General features: G+C 41.2%; 1 protein-coding gene across 1 annotated transcript in view; it reads right to left on the bottom strand.

The window, feature by feature from the left end:
* Positions 1–19,329, bottom strand: part of ENTREP2 (endosomal transmembrane epsin interactor 2) — a 1,090,200-nt gene that overhangs the window by 480,913 nt on the left and 589,958 nt on the right. Inside the window, exon 3 of the mRNA XM_073618861.1 lies at positions 7,417–7,527. Coding sequence (XP_073474962.1) covers positions 7,417–7,527 — 111 coding nt within the window. The remainder of the gene's footprint in view (positions 1–7,416; positions 7,528–19,329) is intronic.

Genomic DNA, 19,329 nt, shown 5'->3' with positions numbered 1-19,329 from the left:
GTTATAGGCAGTGAAGAGTGAAATCAAAAATTTTCACCCTTAGAAATCCTGAAGGCGGTGCTTGGTTTTCGGGGCCCCGTATGCGGCTAGGCTCCCAAAAAGTCCCACACATGTGGTATCCCCATACTCAGGAGAAGCAGCTAAATGTATTTTGGGGTGCAATTCCACATATGCCCATGGCCTGTGTGAGCAATATATCATTTAGTGACAACTTTGTGCAAAAAAAAAAAAAAAAAAAAGTGTCACTTTCCCGCAACTTGTGTCAAAATATAAAATATTCCATGGACTCAATATGCCTCTCAGCAAATAGATTGGGGTGTCTACTTTCCAAAATGGGGTCATTTGGGGGGGTTTTGTGCCACCTGGGCATTCCATGGCCTCCGAAACTGTGATAGGCGGTAAAGAGTGAAATCAAAAATTTACACCCTTAGAAATCCTGAAGGCGGTGCTTGGTTTTCGGGGCCCCGTACGCGGCTAAGCTCCCAAAAAGTCCCACACATGTGGTATCCCCATACTCAGGAGAAGCAGCTGAATGTATTTTGGGGTGCAATTCCACATAGGCCCATGGCCTGTGTGAGCAATATATCATTTAGTGACAACTTTTTGTAAATATTTTTTTTTTTTGTCATTATTCAATCACTTGGGACAAAAAAAATAAATATTCAATGGGTTCAACATGCCTCTCAGCAATTTCCTTGGGGTGTCTACTTTCCAAAATGGGGTCATTTTGGGGGTTTTGTACTGCCCTGCCATTTTAGCACCTTAAGAAATGACATAGGCAGTCATAAACTAAAAGCTGTGTAAATTACAGAAAATGTACCCTAGTTTGTAGACGCTATAACTTTTGCGCAAACCAATAAATATATGCTTATTGACATTTTTTTTACCAAAGACATGTGGCCGAATACATTTTGGCCTAAATGTATGACTAAAATTTAGTTTATTGGATTTTTTTTATAACAAAAAGTAGAAAATATCATTTTTTTTCAAAATTTTCGGTCTTTTTCCGTTTATAGCGCAAAAAAAAAAAACTGCAGAGGTGATCAAATACCATCAAAAGAAAGCTCTATTTGTGGGAAGAAAAGGACGCAAATTTCGTTTGGGTACAGCATTGCATGACCGCGCAATTAGCAGTTAAAGCGACGCAGTGCCAAATTGGAAAAAGACCTCTGGTCCTTAGGCAGCATAATGGTCCGGGGCTCAAGTGGTTAAAGGAGACATTTCATAAGAAAATTAAAAAAAAAAAACTTCACTTACCTTTCTCGCTGCAGGGTTTTCTGTGGTAAAATCAACAGACCCAATCTTCATCCTTCACGGTGGGTTCTAGTAACAAACCTTCAGGAACCGGGGACCCTCAGGGAACCCACACTCCTGGACCTGTAATAGCACCCCGCCAGTAGGGAGTGGGAGTAGGGAGTGGATTTCCTGTCTTAGGGTGTGCCAGTGTCCATCACCTGAAGGTGGCCTATAACCCACATAGTAACTACTATGGCTCTGTGTCCCGTGATCTATGATAAGAAATCTAAAGTGCCCATTTTGAAGGCTTATATGCAAGTAATTGGGCATACAATGGTTATAGGGGTCTGGGTCCTACCCATGGGGACATGTATCAATAAAAAAACGTCATTTTTAAATGAGCAGTGATTTTTTTATTTTTAAAGTGAAAGCATAAAAGTGAAAAATTCCTTCCAATATACTGCCTGAGGGGTCCCCTTAGTCTACCTGTAAAGTGGCAAATCTGTACCATGTCTAGAATCTGTTGCAGTAATAATTGTATTTATAAGGCCAAAAAAATGACATTTTCCCTGCAAGCTGCCTTTATTTTTGCTCAGTAACAGCTGGGGAGCCAGTGTGTATGACAAGGCCACAATGTAGTGCACTGGGAATAAGATTAGAGATTTTTTGGATACATTCTGGTGTCTTTGGATGACTTTGGATAGAAGTAACGGGTGCGTAAAAATTGGTCTTTAGGTGTCGTGGCGCCTTCCCATCGTAACCCTATAGAGGTAATCTTGATGAAAGGAAGAATTGGCATTGCTGTAAAAAATTGCAATGATATGCACCTGTCAAACAGCTGCAGAAAAATTGGTCTTTGGGTGTCAGTGGCGCCTTCCCGCCGTAACCCTATAGAGGTATTCTTGATGAAAGAAAGAATTGGCCTTGCAGTAAAAAATTGCAATGATATGCACCTGTCAAACAGGTGCAGAAAAATGACTCTTTAGGTGTTGGGGGTGTCTTCCCACTGTAACCCTATAGAAGTGCTCTTTATGAAGGCAAAAAAAATTACAATGATATGCACCTGTCAAACAGGTGCTGAAAAATTGGTCTTTGGGTGTTAATTGTGCCCATGAAACCTATACCAAAAATATTCTTCCAGATGAAATGATTGAACACCCTCAAAGCTAGGCAGCCTCGAAGTCCTGCAGAGATTCCACATCCTAAAAAGACTGACATCAGCATCAGGGGCTTCAGGGGCATCATAGCTGGTAATCCAGGACTGATTCATTTTTATAAAAGTCAAAGAGTCCACGGAGTCTGTGGACAGATACGTTCTATGTTCAGTAGCAAAACCTCCTGCAGCACTGAATGTCCGTTCTGAAAGCACGCTGGATGCAGGGCAGCCCAACAACTCAATAGCATACTGGGCAAGTTCTGGCCAGTGGTCTATTCTCATGACCCAGTAAGTCAGTGGATCGTCAACTCTCCATCTCTGTTTTGGGCCCGCGATAATCGTCCACCATGTAATGCAGACGCCGCCGATGGGATGTGGAAGCTGTGCATGAATGAGAAGATCTGGACAGCCGCACACCAGGATAAACAGATTAAATTCTTCTTTTTATTTGTAAAACAGGATCATAAGGTACATGAGACACCACTGGAGTGGTACAGCACAACAGCTATGTGGATGTTGAAGCTGACAGCCCTGGGCAGGGAGGACTAAAAAAATTCCGAAATACCTCACTTAGGAGGACACCTTCTCTAACGCTCCTCTCTTGACCAACAGAAGACTCAAAAACTACATTTTCCATGACACTGTAACCTACTGGAGTCAGGAAAAACGTTCAGTAAAATCCTCCCTTAACGTGTCCTCAAGAGATTTTATCTTCTGCGCTCTCTGTGGCGACGGGATGAGTTCTGAGACCTTCCCCTTATAATGGTGGTCAAGGAGGGTTACCAACCAGTAATCATCCTTCTCCTTTATGCCACGTATTCTTGGGTCCTTTCGCAGGCTTTGAAGCATGAGGTTGACCATGTGCCTCAAATTTGCCGAGGCTTGAGAAGCAGACTCCTCGGGGTCACTCAGGATGACAGCATCTGGAACTTCCTCCTCTCAGCCACAAACTACTCCAAAGGGTCCTGGGGTTGGAAAACCACCCCTTACAGATTGATGCATATCTTCTTCTTCTTTGAAGCCTATGAGAGTTCAAGAATCCTTATCCTCCTCTCCTCTCTCCTCCTGTGTGTTTTGTGACATAGGAATGATAGTGTCTGGATAAAGTGGGCCTTGAGAGGAAAGGAAGTCCTACTCTTCCTCCTGCTGCTCTGCCTCTAGTGCCTTGTCCATAATGCCACGCAGAGTCTGCTCCAACAGGAACACAACAGGGATTGTGTCACTGATGTATGCACTGTTACGGCTCACCATCCTTGTGGCCTCCTCAAATGGTGACAATACAGTGCATGCATCCTTAATGATCAGCCACTGGCATGGGGAAAAAAGCCGAGGCAGCCTGAGCCTGTCTTCGTGCCGTATTCACACAGGTACTTGTTGACGGCCCTCTGCTGCATGTATAGCCGCTGCAGCATTGACAAAGTCGAGTTCCACCTGGTGAGCATATTACAAATCAGGTGGTTTACAGGCAGGGGGATTTTCTGCTGAATTTCAGCCAATCGAGCACTGGCTGTGTATGACCTCCTGAAATGGCTACAGACTCTTCTGGCCAGCTTTAGCACATCTTGCAACCCCGGTTACGTATTTAGGAAACACTGCATCACCAAATTGAGGACATGTGCCAGGCATGGCACATGTGTCAACTCTCCTTGTCTAAGGGAGGACAGGAGGCTTGAGCCATTATCGCACACCACCATTCCTAGCTCCAGCTGGCATGGGGTGAATTACCTCTGGGCCTGTCCCTGTAGAGCTGCAAGAATCTCTGCTCCGGTGTGGTTCCTGTCCCCTAAACACACGAGTGAAACACTGCATGGCACCTTTAAGCCTGACTCTGGGAATAGCCCTTTGAACGCTTAGGGGGTACCTGATGTTCATAGGACAATTCTGCAGAGGAGGGCATGGAGGTGGCAGAGAAGGAGGAAGAAGAGGAGGAGGAAGGGGTAGAGCTCACAGGTCTGGCATCATCACCACCAGCTGTATGGAAACATGGGGGCACAACAAGCTGCAGCACCGAGCCCTGTCCTGCATCCTTTCGAGTTGCAAGCAGCGTTACCCAGTGTGCTGTGAACAAAATATATCGTCCCTGTCCACGCTTGCTGGACCACGTGTCAGCAGTAAGGTGGATTTTACCGCTGACTGCCTTGTCCAACGATGCCAGAACATTCCCTTCCACGTGATGGTAGAGATATGGAACGGCCTTACGTGAAAAGTAGTAGCAACTGGGAACCTGCCATTGTGGTACAGCATATTGTGCAAATTCACAGAAGGGGTAGAATACACCAGGCTGAAAGGCAGAAGTTGGAGAGCCAACAGCTTTGACAAGCTTGCAGTTAAATGCTGGGCATGTGTTTGGCAGGGACTGTATTTTTTTCTGCTGCAGCAGATGGGGCAGAGAAATTTGCCGGCTACAGTCTACAGCTGGTGGTGTGCTGCTCTATCTGGCACCCAAGTTGCATCAGTGACCTCAGCATCATCATCATCATCATCATATCCATCATTACCACTGGAGACAACTTGGCAATACGCTGTGGCTTGGGGAACATGAATGCCAATTTGTCTACCAGTGTTACTCCCTCTCTCTAGGCCAATGTTCCTGTCATCCTCAACTTCAGAACCAACATTTGAATCAAGTAATGGCTGGGCATCATCAAGGAGCAAGTGCCTGACGCTGTGATCAAATAATTCAGCTCCTCAATGACTGATGTTGGGGCTATGGCAGGAATAGATGTGGACAAGGAGGCAGGTTTATTCACTCTGGCTAAACTGGCAGTAACACACACAGAATTATATGGCATTAAACTGGCAGTAATGCACACAAAAGTAAATAGCGTTAAACTGGCAGTAATGCACACAGAACTATATGGCGTTAAACTGGCAGTAATGCACACAGAACTATATGGCGTTAAACTGGCAGTAATGCACACAGAACTATATGGCCTTAAACTGGCAGTAATGCACAAAACGATATGGCATTAAACTGGCAGTAACGCACACAGAACTATATGGCGTTAAACTGGCAGTAACACACATAAAACAATATGGCATTAAACTGGCAGTAACACACACAGAACTATATGGTGTTAAACTGGCAGTAACGCACACAGAATTATATGGCGTTAAACTGGCAGTAATGCACACAAAAGTAAATAGCGTTAAAATGGCAGTAATGCACACAGAACTATATGGCATTAAACTGGCAGTAATGCACACAGAACTATATGGCGTAAACTGGCAGTAACGCACACAGAACTATATGGCCTTAAACTGGCAGTAATGCACAAAACGATATGGCATTAAACTGGCAGTAACGCACACAGAACTATATGGCGTTAAACTGGCAGTAACACACATAAAACAATATGGCATTAAACTGGCAGTAACACATACAGAACTATATGGCGTTAAACTGGCAGTAACGCACACAGAACTATATGGCGTTAAACTGGCAGTAACGCACACAGAAGTAAATGGCGTTAAACTGGCAGTAACGCACACAGAAGTTAATAGCGTTAAACTGGCAATAACGCAATCAAATAGATGGTGTTCAACCATCATTACACTGACGCTATCTGAACTGTCCTTACTCTAGCTATACACTAATGTAAATATTACTGTAAAGATTACTGACACTGTCTCACTATACTACACTGAAACTATCTGAGCTGTCCCTACTTTTCACGAATGTATGTATGAATGACACAGTTTCACTACACTACAGTGAAACTATCTGAGCTGTCCCTACTCTAGCTGCACACTATGCAAAGCATAATAATGGTCCTCCTCACTACACTCACACTATCCCTAGACTGACACTAAACTAATATTCTACACTGACAATTGAAGCAAAATAGCACAGTATAGCACACTAACTAATAGCACTGAACAGAGCCCTGTACTATCTCTCTCCACGCCAAAATCACACTGAAAATGGCTGCCATTGAAAGAATACTTTTATACTGTGGGGCAGGAATGAGAAATGCTTGCGCTGTTCAGTGCCGCAATGCCAGTTCGGGGGGGGGACAAACGGTCGAACAACCCGTTTGTTCGAGTGTGCGCCGAACGACCAAACAATGAAAGTTCAGCCTGAATTTATGCTAGGCCCGAACCATTCGCCCATCCCTAGTTCTGAGCACTATCATTTAAAATGATGGGGAGAAGTGTGCCTATTCTCCCTATACTCTTAAAGTTTCTATATTTTGGAAACTCCATCAATGCTGTCCGAATTATTATGGCATGCAATCTACTATTATCTAATACTTACTGTAGCTTAGTATAGTAATTACTCACCAAGGACCTAACACTTTAATTATTAAAACTGACATACATCACCCTAATGCCCCGTACACATGGTCGGAATTTACCACAGAAAAAGTCTGATGGGAGCTTTTGGTTGGATATTCCGACCGTGTGTATGCCCCATCGGATTTTTTCTGTCGGCATTTCTGACGGACTTAGATAGAGAACACGTTCTAAATTTTTCCGTCGGAAATGCATTTCCGACGGAGGTTATCCCGTTGGCAAGTCTGACTGTCTGTACACTGCATAAGAAGTTTAGTTTCCTACTTTTAATGCTTAAATGTTTATCAAGTAAGTGCAAAAAACAATTATGGTATACAAAGAATAGTAGACAAAAACATGTGTTAATTGATTTGCCAAAAATGAGCTAAAGTCTAACCAACTCACGAATCACAGAAGTTTTTGTTGCACATTCTCAGTTAATAAGCCCACTTGCTGTTTCATTACTCAGAGTGTATATGACATATGCACAATCATTCGTTCTAGAATATTAACTCAAATAGAAATATGTCAAAAAAACTGGATTGCTTATTTGAGGTATGGTGAGACATGTTTTGTTGCTGCTAAAAAATGATATATTAAAGTATTCTACAGCTTTGTTATATTCATGCACAACCTGTACACTTGGTAAACAGTACTATATTTCAACAGTTTCGCTGAATTCAAAAGTTAATAGAGCAAGAAATATATCCAATATTCAGGTCAACATGGGTTACACTGCAGGCACTTACCAGACGACAGCCTTCAAGAGAACTGACTAGTTGAGCATTTTGACAGGAGAGAATGGAACCCGCCAAGTTGAGCATGACACACACCGCAGACAGCAGCATAAAAAAGGTTATCTGGAAATAAATCATAAATGGCAAAATTAACATTATCTGCATTATTTCATCTAACATTACCACTATACCACTATAACAAAATAGGTCCATAACTGCAAAATGGCACAAATATTCCATAATATTCCACAAAGAGTACATGACACAAACACATGTGGATGAGAGTTTGCATGTATGTATGCAGGGCTTTTTTTCAGCTGGAACTTGGTGGAATTCAGTTCCACTACCTCTGGCTCAGGCCCTCTGCTCCATGCTCACCACTTTTATGCCTTGTTGTCAGAAATTCCGATCGTGTGTAGGCTCCATCAGACATTTTCCGTCGTAATTTCCGTCAAACAAAACTTGAGATCTGGATCTCAAATTTTCTGACAACAAAATCCGTTGTCATAAATTCTGATTGTGTGTACACAATTCCGATGCACAAAGTTCCACGCGTGCTCGGAATCAAGCAGAAGAGCAGCACTGGCTATTGAACTCAATTTTTCTTGGCTCGTCGTACGTGTTGTATGTCACCGCGTTCTTGGCGATCGGAATTTCGGAAAAAAAAACATGGATATTGTTGTCTGAATGTACGATCATGTGCATGCGGCATTACTTGTAAACACAGAAGTCCGGCTTCTGTGTTTACCAGTGATAGCTTATCTCCAACATATCTGCAGAGTGCAGGATGGGATTAAGGGAGATGCAAGTGCCCGGGTTCATTGTGGATGCTGACACCCCCACTAGATGATCTGCAAGCTAGGGAGGAGGTGCCACCTACAGTGTGCGGGGAGGTACTAGAGCCGGCTGGGTGCTTCAGTTTAATACAGCAACAAAAAATAAGACATGTGGCAGATGGTGGAGCTTTTAAGAAGGAGGGGAGGTTGCATGCAGAGGTCAGAACTGAAGAGGGGTGAAAGTGAGATGTGGATGGGAGACGCAGAAGTGAGCAGTTGTGGAAGAAGGCTGAACTCTGCACTCTATGTGTAGCGCACCCCTGAACTCGGCACTCTATATGCAGCGCACCCCTGAACTCGGCACTCTATATGCAGCGTACCCCTGAACTTGGCACTCTATGTGTAGCGCACCCGTGAACTCGGGACTATGACTATGACTGTAAAACCCCAAACTCTGCAAGTAGTGCACTCCTGAACTTTGCACTCTGTGGGAACCCCCCCAACCCCCGGAACTCTGCACTCTCACACTGTCTGTAATGCACTCTTGGTATTTTATGCCCCTTTAAGACCCTCCCACTGTTAGTGGTGAAATTTGAACACACCCACTATTTGATGCAGTTTAGAGTGTGGGTGTGTGTGTGGGGGGGATTGGGTGGTCGTGGTTGAGTTCCTGCACCTATTTTCTGAGAAAAAAAGCCCTGTATATATGTATGTGTGTCTTATGCTCATCTTTTCTCCTTCTTATACACTTGAAGGCCATAGATACTTTTTGGTAATATAATGGTGTTACTTGTAGCCAAATTTTGTGATTAGTAAATTAAATCCTACTTTTAAAAAGAGTGTATTTAAAAAGTAGCTCTGGCTGCAATACCGCCCTCAACTGTAGCACTGACACCAATCCAACCAGTGACGGCCTGTCCATAGGGGGCGCCAGGGCACCACCCCCACCCCCCCGAGCTGTTCTAAAAAAAAATGGTCACTTTGAGAGTGACCGGACGCTGACACACGGAGGTATATGGGAAGCTCTAGATTTCCCCGCGTTCAGGGCGTGTTCGGGGAGCAAGCCTTTGTGCCTTCAAACACTCCCACTCCCCACTCATTTGTTTCTGGCTCCTGTCCTTTATTTTAATTGGCCGGGACCAGAGGACAACTAGGCAGTGCTTTTTCGGGACCATGGCGTCACTTCCAGTTTCCACTTCCAGTGTTGTGGAGTTGAGGGTGGAGACACCAGGACACTGTGTCAGGCGGGGAGCAGATCACTGATGCAGCGGATGGGCCCGGAGCTGACAGTGCTGAGCCCGAACGCAGTGAACAAGAGCCTGAAGGTGAGTGTGGGGATTGGAGGTTCTCTCTCTCTCTCTCCGGCTTAGAGAAAGAGCTCATTCCTCCTGTCATTCTCTCGCAGCGCGGCTCTGCTGTGCTCAGTCTGACTTCACTTGTTCTGTTTCTCTAACTTTGTTTCTTACCCCCCTCCCCCCCTCCCCCCCTCCAAATGCTTCTCCCATCACTCTCCCTGTCATATATCTCCCCTCTGTCTCTGCAAAGCTGCTCCAATCCTATGTTCTTCTCAGTCCCACTGATTGTACTGGGTTAGTCTTCCATTCTCTGCAGTCCCTCACTCCTGTACTCCCCCTCTTATCAGACCATCCTATCTCTCTGCCGATCCCAACGTTCCAACTGCTCAGCATATATATTATCTGCTCTCTCCTCCAACACAGGCACAGCTGATGAGCTAAATTCCAATGGGATGCACAATTTACTTCTACACTGTTCAGCAGCTGACTTTTAACTTGTGCCCTATATAATGTACTCTGCACCCCCCCCCCCCCATGTAATGTGTCCTGCTGACCTCCTGTTGAGACCCCCTGTCCATTTCGGTAAGAAATTAGTTTGAGATTTTTCTTTTAGAGCTTTTCCAGACCTGCCATACTACAGTGGTTCGGAAGGTGGTACTGCACTCCTCCCATATATGTACCACCCACCACCATACACTCTGCACTCCTCTCCTACATGTACCACCCACCACCATACACTCCACCATTACATGTACCACCCACCGCCAAACACCGCACCCCCCTTCTACATGTACCACCCACCGCCATACACTCCGCACCTCTCTCCTACATGTACCACCCACCACCATACACTCCGCACTCCTCGCCTACATGTACCACCCACTGCCATACACTCCGCACCCCTCTCCTACATGTACTACCCCCCACTATTCACTCCGCACCCCTCTCCTACATGTACAACTCACCGCCATACACTCCGCACCCCTCTCCTACATGTACCACCCACCGCCATACACTCCGCACCCCTCTCCTACATGTACCACCCACCGCCATACACTCCGCACCCCTCTCCTACATGTACCATCTCCGTCATACACTCAGCACCCCTCTCCTACATGTACCAGCCACCGCCATACACTCCGCACCCTTATCCTACATGTAACACCCACCGTCAGACAAGCTGCACCCCTCTCCTACATGTACCACCCACCATACACTCCGCACCCCTCTCCTACATGTACCACCCACCGTCATACACTTCGCACCCCTCTTCTACATGTACCACCCACCGCCATACACTCCACACCCCTCTCCTACATGTACCACCCACCGCCATACACTCCGCACTCCTCTCCTACATGTACCACCCTCCGTCATACACTCCGCATCCCTCTCCTACATGTACCACCCACCGCCATACATTACTGTTACCAATGAATATATGGGCATTTAAAGGAGCACCTACAATATGTAATGCATAATTTATACCAGAAAAATAAAAGGCGCTTATTGATTAGTTGCTATGGGCTACAGTATTTTGCACATTGCTGTTTGTATGAAACCCCGCTTGTTTCCTAACCAATTGGATTTAATTTAATTTTAATTACTTTAAATTAAATTTGGTTTAAAAATATTTTAAAATTGTTCTTTAATTTGAGTATGATGTTTTATAGTGACAATTTTATTTGCAGTCTTTGATGATTCTTTCACATTTGATGTTAGATCATGGTTTTGTAAAGCTGTTTAAAGCAATGCAGAAATGTCTTAATTTTACATTGCATTGATTTTTGCTCTCGCAAAATACTCCTGACACTATGGGTGGAAGCTAGTGGAATACAGGGGATGGAGTGGGTGGATTATATAAGGAGTGGGGCTTCTGAGAAGTGGGAGGGGTCAAAAAGGAGGGGCGGAGTCTGTCACCCCCCCCCATCCTAAAACTTCACCAGCTGCCACTGAATTCAACCCATATTGCAGGTTCAGCTCCTGTCCTTTTCCAGGTTGAATGATGACCAGCAAAACTAAACACACTTCCTCTAAGAGCAGGGTGTCATGGACCTACATAGGAGGGCATCACCATGGTGCCTGCATTTACAGTACAATGGTAAATAAATTGGGGTTTGTATTATCATACCAGTGACACACTTTGTATCACTTATGAATCAATCAACACTGGAGAAAAGGTGAAGAGGACCTTCAGCTTCATGTGTCTAGCATAAAGACATGTATAAAAGTTAAGTATAATGAAATAGCAAAAAATAAATGCTAAGGGGTCTCCAAGGCAAATGGGGAAGACTGGGGGAAGAGAGCAGGAAGGGGGCAAGTGGAGTTACTCTGATTTTTAAGAATGAAAAAAACAAAATATAAGCTCATAAACAGTTAGACATTTGGTCTGTATGGTCAATGTAGATATTGTGCTTGTATCTGGTCATCATACTGATTGACATCATAATACCTGTCACTATCAAGTGTTTTTATTAAAACTGTCTTGATTGGATTTTTTATTATGCAGGCGTGAATTTAGACCTACAGCTTTTACATTTGGTTGTTTTTTCTGAAATTCTGTTGAGTTGTCATAAGACCAGTTAGGACCAAATAACTTTAAATTAAGTTCTAAGATTTAATGCATATATAGCATTATAAATCAAATGTACTTTTTACATGTTTGTAATGATTTTGTTGTACATTAGTGCATTTTGACATGTTCTGATGCATTCTTGTGCATTTTGTAGTGTTTATAACATGCAAAAAAAGTAACAAATTGCGTTAAATAATGCACAAAATGCTAAAATATGCTAAATGGTCATGACAGTGACTCTGGATTTCTCCCACACTCTAAAGACATACTGGTAGGCTCTCGTCCAAACTAGCCCTAGCATGCACGTGCATGTACAGTATGTATGCATGTTAGATAGGTACTGTAGGCTGTAAGCTCCTTGAGGGCAGGAACGTATGTGAATTTACAGTATGTAAAGCATTGCATAAATTGTTATTACTATATAAATACCTTTAATAAATAAAATACAGTAAGACACATTAAAACCACGGTTTTATACTATTACCCTGTAAATCCAGCTTTACTGTTAATTATTAGCTATATACTGTATATTAATACTACAAAATGTGTTCTGTAGCCATAGCAACCAGTGAAATAAACATTTTGGAGTTCATAGATTATAAGGCATGATGAATAATATGATGATAGTGTTTATTTTCATCACTTTATTGCAATACATACCGAAAGGGCTATAAAGAAACATAAAAAGTACAGTAGAAATATGTTCTGAGGTTTCATGCATATATATTCTGAGCAAAGGACTCTAATAGAATATTTACAGTACTCCATATACAGAGGCAATGTATAGCCACGCATTATGCGCTCTTTTCATTTTTGTTCATTTGTTACTTATTAGGCATAAAAGTGTCAATTAGACCACATTATTCCTCCAGTTCTGTTGAGGCTACTTTATATTCCTTTCTAAGGGAGGAAAATGTCTGAATTTGCATCTACGTCCCCTAAATGCCTTCCTAATGTCAGAATGCTGTTGGAATGGCAGAAAAAGATGGAACATCTGATTTAGAACCTTTTCCTTTGCTAAGAGCTTTCCCATGCCTTTGTACTAAATTGTAGCTTACATGTGTCTCTGTGAACTGCCTAAACCTACATACATTACAGTAATGGACTGTGATGCTAAATTGCTATTCAGTATCAAGCTACAGATGTGACCTGTGTTCCAGCTGATACTGAATCACATCATTTCAGCTATAAGAAGTCTTAATGAGCAATACATCTGTTTTTGGTTGATTTAATAGCAATATTCAGGAACTATGCTAGGGGATAGAAACCTTTTCATGTGTTACCATGTTTCGCATACTGTATGTTCTGATGCTGTATTCTTTCAAATGTCTCCTCTCAAACAAAAAAAAGAGACATTAAAATGTTTTACATTAGTCCAGTATAATATTACTGTTTTATTTCATTTTTCTTTAAGAAAATATATTGTATAATGGACATATAAAAGTTACTTCACCCCCCCCCCCCCCCCACATAAATACAATTATTGTGTCACTTTCCACTTGTCTTTCTTCTATGCTGTATAAACGTATTAAAAAGCCCAGCGGATCCAGCATTGTCCTCTTCTGCTGCACCGCTCTCCTCTTACAGGTCCTGTTCTATGCCACCATCTTTTTCTTGGACGTCATCAGGGGGCCGGCTGTCTCTTCCAGGTTCTTGAAGCCAGCCCCAGATGAAGTATGCACATCTGTATTAGATTGCAGCGAAGCCTCCGGGGTTGCGGGACAAGAAGTTTGTTGCTTTGAATCTCAAAGTGTTACTAAAGGCATTTTTTAAATAAAAACGTTAAACATGTTATACTCACCTGCTCTGTGCCCTGAAGCTCCTCTTCTGGGTTTCCCCCTCCAGCGGTCTTGATTTCTCCTCTTCTCTGTGTGCCCCCACAGCAAACTGCTTGCTATGGGGGCCCACAGTGCCTGCTTGTTCCCAAGCTGTGTGTGTCTATGGAGACATCAGCATAGATGAAAGTCTAATGGCTTACAAGGGAAGGCTCAGCTAGATACAATACATGGCATCAAAGAAAGCATGATTTGGCATAAAATCCTTCATGCTATGTGAATCGACAACTGGTTACATTTGGAATTCTGTCCTATACACTGGGAAAGGAACCAAATTCAACCCCAAATACAGTAATTATGGAATGGCAACATCTTCCGTTCTTTCACTAATTGAGCCATTGCTAAATCAGGGCTATTGTGTAACTACAGACAACTTTTACACATCTCCTGAACTTTATGAATTCCTTCTGCAGAACAAAACCTATGGAACCCTTAGGGCAAACCGGCGTGACATGCCGTCAATCTTTGGCAATAAGAAGCTGAAGACAGGAGAAATGGTTGCCTGGCAGAAAGGCAAAATTATGGCACTGCGATGGTGTGACAAAAAAGATGTGTGCCTAATATGTACAATCCACAATACCTCCACTGTCATGGTACGCACAAAAGGTGGGAAAGACATCATGAAGCCACAGGAAGTGATAGACTATGGGAGGTGTTGACAGAGCCAACCAAGCAATGACATTTTATCCAGCAATGAGAAAACAACAAAAAAAATATTACAAGAAGATATTCAGGCATCTTCTTGAGCAATGCTTGTGGAATGCCTACATTCTGCTAAAAAAAAGTGACAAGCCTGTGGTTCATGCTGACTTTGGAAGGTTGCCGAACTGATCTTTCTGAACTGCCAAACACCAATGGCTGTGAAAAGAGCTGGACGTCGTGCTGGTGTTGTCAACCCAGAACGCCTGACTGGTCATCACTTCATGGACTACATTCCACCAACTGTGGTTTGTTGCTCAAAGCAAGATGACAGTGGAGAGAAAATCCGAAAGAAACCAGGTTTCATTGTCCTGATTGTGATGTCGGACTTTGTGCAGTCCCATGTTTCAAAATTTATCATAACCGGGATGTTTACTGAAGCAATATGACTAGTAATATCGCACCCTTGTTTGGACAAAAAAATTCTGTTTTTTTTTTATTTGATTATATTGTTGACTAAAATGTATTCAATAAAATGTTCTATTATTATATTATTATTATTTGTTATTATTTATAGTTATTTATTATATTATATTATAATCAATGATTTTGTGTTTCAAACTTTATGTCTACTAGACTCTGGTTTGGACAGATTTAAGTGAGTTATTCCTAAGAATTACAGGCCTACAATATAAAACGCCAAATTTCCATGCGAAACAATTGTACCACTTTCAGCATCAAAAATCTGACATACTCATACCGCCAGGGAGGTTAAGAGAGTAAAGTTCCACTTTAATTTGCAGTGAAAAATAAGCCATGTTGATTAGATATCGGTTAACTGATGGCAAAAATAAATATATAAATAATTCAAACTAGCATGGCAAATTCTTTTTTAATTTAATACTCAACATGTATTGTTATTATTCCACATCAGCAACGTTACAAAAAAAGGTATTAGTATGGAAATCAGTCACTATGAATATAGCTTTGTCCATCCCTGAGAACTGCAGTTGCTGCCAATTAGGTTATTTAAAAAAGAGAGAGAGAGTCCTAATGAGGGTAATGACTGTACAGAACACAGGTCTCCATCCCTATTATTTGACAAAAAGGGGAAAAAAGGGGGGAAGGGAAAATGGGACTTTGTATAATACACAACACTTGGGTAGAATGAATCAACCAAAATAGTAATAAGAATATTTATTGTTAAACATAAGTGGGCATGGTGCATAGGTAACATTAATAGTAAACCAATATGTATGGTACAGAACACCTCTCTTCCTATTCTTAATCAATTACCATTGATTAATAATTATTAATTCATTATAGATACCTCCAGTGTATAGCTGCTCCTGATGAGTGGAAACAACCCACGAAACGTGTCGAGCATTCACATTTGATGCTATGCCACAGCAATCATGTGTTTACTATGGGTTTTACCTGTCTGAATCAATCAAATAACTATTATTTGTTATCATTTTTTTTCATTTATTGGGTATGTTGCTGGTTCATTATCTATTATGTGCAATAATGTCTATCATGTTACTTGTATACTATATGATTTACTAATCATGTTCTTCATAATTCTGTACCATACATATTGGTTTACTATTAATGTTACCTATGCACCATGCCCAATTATTATATTATTACTATTTTGGTTGATTCATTCTACCCAAATGTTGTGTCATACAAAGTTCCATTTTCCCTTCCCTCCTTTTTTCCCCTTTTTGTCAAATGCTGCACAGACTCCACATGCAAACAAAGTAACTATTTCACTAGAAAAAAGAGGTGCACCAAATTAGGGTACTAATGCCCTGTTTACACCAGTGCGACTTGTCATGCAATTTGACAGCTTTAAATTGCATAACAAGTCGCACCCCATTGCTGGCAATGGAACTGTTCATATCACCATTACTCATGTGACAGTGATTATGAAAAATGATAATAAGTAGCCTGATGTGCAAATCAATTAATTAAATAAATTAAGGGCGGCAGCCAATTTAAAATAAAGTGCGTCCCCACAGTGCTAAATATCAATAAATGTATAAGCGGCGCTCACTTAACAATAAAAATCTTCAAATACAAATAATAAATATAAAGTGCAAAATGTATGTGCAATAGAAACAAGTCAGAAGAATATAGATTCAATAGTCCATAATCCACAGAAACAATATATGTATATAAAGTGCAAAAAATGTGCAAAAAAAGAGCACTGTGCAAACTATGCAATATACAGTAGCTTCAAAGTCAAAAAACGTTCCAAAATAAAGTGCAGTATTTCAAAGGCAATAAATAAAGGTGAACTTCAATTAATATGTGGTAAACCTCTCCTCCACCAACATCCATGATCCACCACAAAGAAAGACCCCAATGGGATCTGCAGACCATTAAGAAATCCTTGCAGTATCCCATAAAGTTGCGTTATATTGAAAAGGCAATGGATCAAGATAAACTAGTATTCCTTCTGGGTAGATAGAATCTCCTTGGGCTCCTCCACTCTCTTCCATTAAACACTCATAAAAAAATTATGAAAAAGGTTCCTGCATTACTTTTTCATGATTTCATCACGACTTGCATAGACTTCTGTTAAATGAAGTCACAAGCTGCAGTGAAATCAGCAGTGCAAATTGCACTGATATGAGGCTTTGAAATCGCACTGAAGTATTTCGTTTTGGTCCGAAACATAAATTTATTTAGTTACTTCCGAGTTTTTATTTATTTAGTTTTTCGTTAAAAATTGCATTAATCCGAAAATCCAAATGAATTAAGGTCGAATCTGTCATCGTAGGCTTATGGTGTCTGTCGAATGTTCAAAGAAGATTTGACGGAGCAGCTAAACTGTACGTGTACATTTCCGGTCGAATTTTCCGCCTAAAAGCTAGCTGTAGTGGAATTCTAATGTTGTATGACTAGTAATAATTATATTTAATAACTATTTTACTAGTCAACCAACATTAGAATTTTTCTATAGCCTATGGGCAGATGCATTTTACCGGAAATGTACGATTGCAGCATCGTACAGTTTAGCTGCTCTGTCGACTCTTCTTAGAACTTTCGACAGACATCATAAGCCAAAGATTCGACGTTTGTATGTTTTTCGTTGCTTTGTCGAATATTCGTCGTTCATGTTGAATGGTCTACCCTACCCCAACAGTCATCCAACTTTCACATTAGTTTCTCAATCTCCAAGTGCAATGGCGGATGCGGCATCCGACGTTGTGTCAGATATTGATATGGCATTATAATATAGAATCTATAATAATAAATCCCCCCCACAACACGGGCAGCCTCTGAGGCTATCACAACACTAGCAACACTAGTATTACTATCAAGTTCACAACACTAACACATTAGCAGCAGATTAATATGAAAAAGTTAAGTTGAACTGTAGCTTGCTTCACTATTGTTCTGCTGCTGTGCTTATGCTTAATTGCTAAATATAAAATTCAGGTTCTCTGACAAACGGACCAGAGACTGTCTTCTGAAATGATTCAGTGTGTGTGTCTCTCTCTGCTAGCAAATCGTAAGTGAAAGTCAGTTGGCTGTACGTGTGTACTTAGTTCTAGCTATTTTACTGCACCTTCTCATTGGTTACAATCGGCCAATAACATTCATCATCATCATTATTTTTATTTTACTTCTCCCACCCAATTCCATCAGCGATCTTTTCTCTCTATGTCAAATCTTTTCTCTCTATGTAGAATATTTTCTCTCTATGTCGAATCTTTTCTCTCTATGTAGAATAATCTTGGACTAATAGAGTTAAGGTTAGGCACATTCGACCACAGGTTCGATAGACACAGATTGTTATTTTCAGTGTCATGTCGAATCTCCTATCTATATCGAACTGTTGTCGCAACGAAAACGAAAATAAAGCATTTGTTTATGTTGGATCTTTCGGTTTTCGTATTCTGCACTTTCGTTATCGTTTGTTAAAACGATAACGAAAATACCTGAAATTCGGACGAAAATGCATTCAGACGAAAGTGAATGCACATGTCTAGGAAACATGCCATGCTTTTAATTCAATATATTGCAGCAAGAAACAACATACTTTTCACAGTGCTTCTTGACAGTCTGCCTACCTTGTCTCTTCTATTGTATAATTCTATAACAATTATAAGGATTTAGTGAACAACCAGATATAATGTATTCTGTTTAGTGATTAGGCTGTGTCCTCTGAGCAGGTTTTACTACCTCAGCCCCGGAAGGTTTTACTGCCTTAATGACCAGAGCATTTTTTGAGATTCAGCACTGCGTCGCTTTAACTGACAATTGCGTGGTCGTGTGACGCTGTACCCAAACAAAATTGACATCCTTTTTTTCCCACAAATAGAGCTTTCTTTTGGTGGTATTTGATTACCTTTGCGGTTTTTATTTTTTTGCCTTATAAACAAAAAAAGAGCGACAATTTTGAAAAAAAAAAAAAACAATATTTTTACGTTTTGCTATAATAAATATCCCACATTTATTTTTTTTAAACCAAATTTCTTCAACAGTTTAGGCCAATATATATTCTTCTACATATTTTTGGGAAAAAAAAACGCAATAAGCGTATATTGATTGGTTTGCGCAAAAATTATAGCGTCTACAAAATAGGGAATAGATTTATGGCATTTTTTTGGCATTTTGATTATTATTATGATTATTATTTTTTTTTTTTACTAGTAATGGCGGTAATCTGCAATTTTTATCATGACTACAACATTGCGGCGGACAGATCGGACACTTTTGACACTTTTTTGGGACCACTGACATTTATACAACGTTCAGAGCTAAAAATAGCCACTGATTACTGTGTACAT

This window comes from Aquarana catesbeiana, linkage group LG03 (genome assembly GCF_042186555.1).
Source record: "Aquarana catesbeiana isolate 2022-GZ linkage group LG03, ASM4218655v1, whole genome shotgun sequence".
NCBI lineage: Eukaryota > Metazoa > Chordata > Amphibia > Anura > Ranidae > Aquarana > Aquarana catesbeiana.
This window is presented reverse-complemented; position numbering and strand designations above follow the sequence as displayed.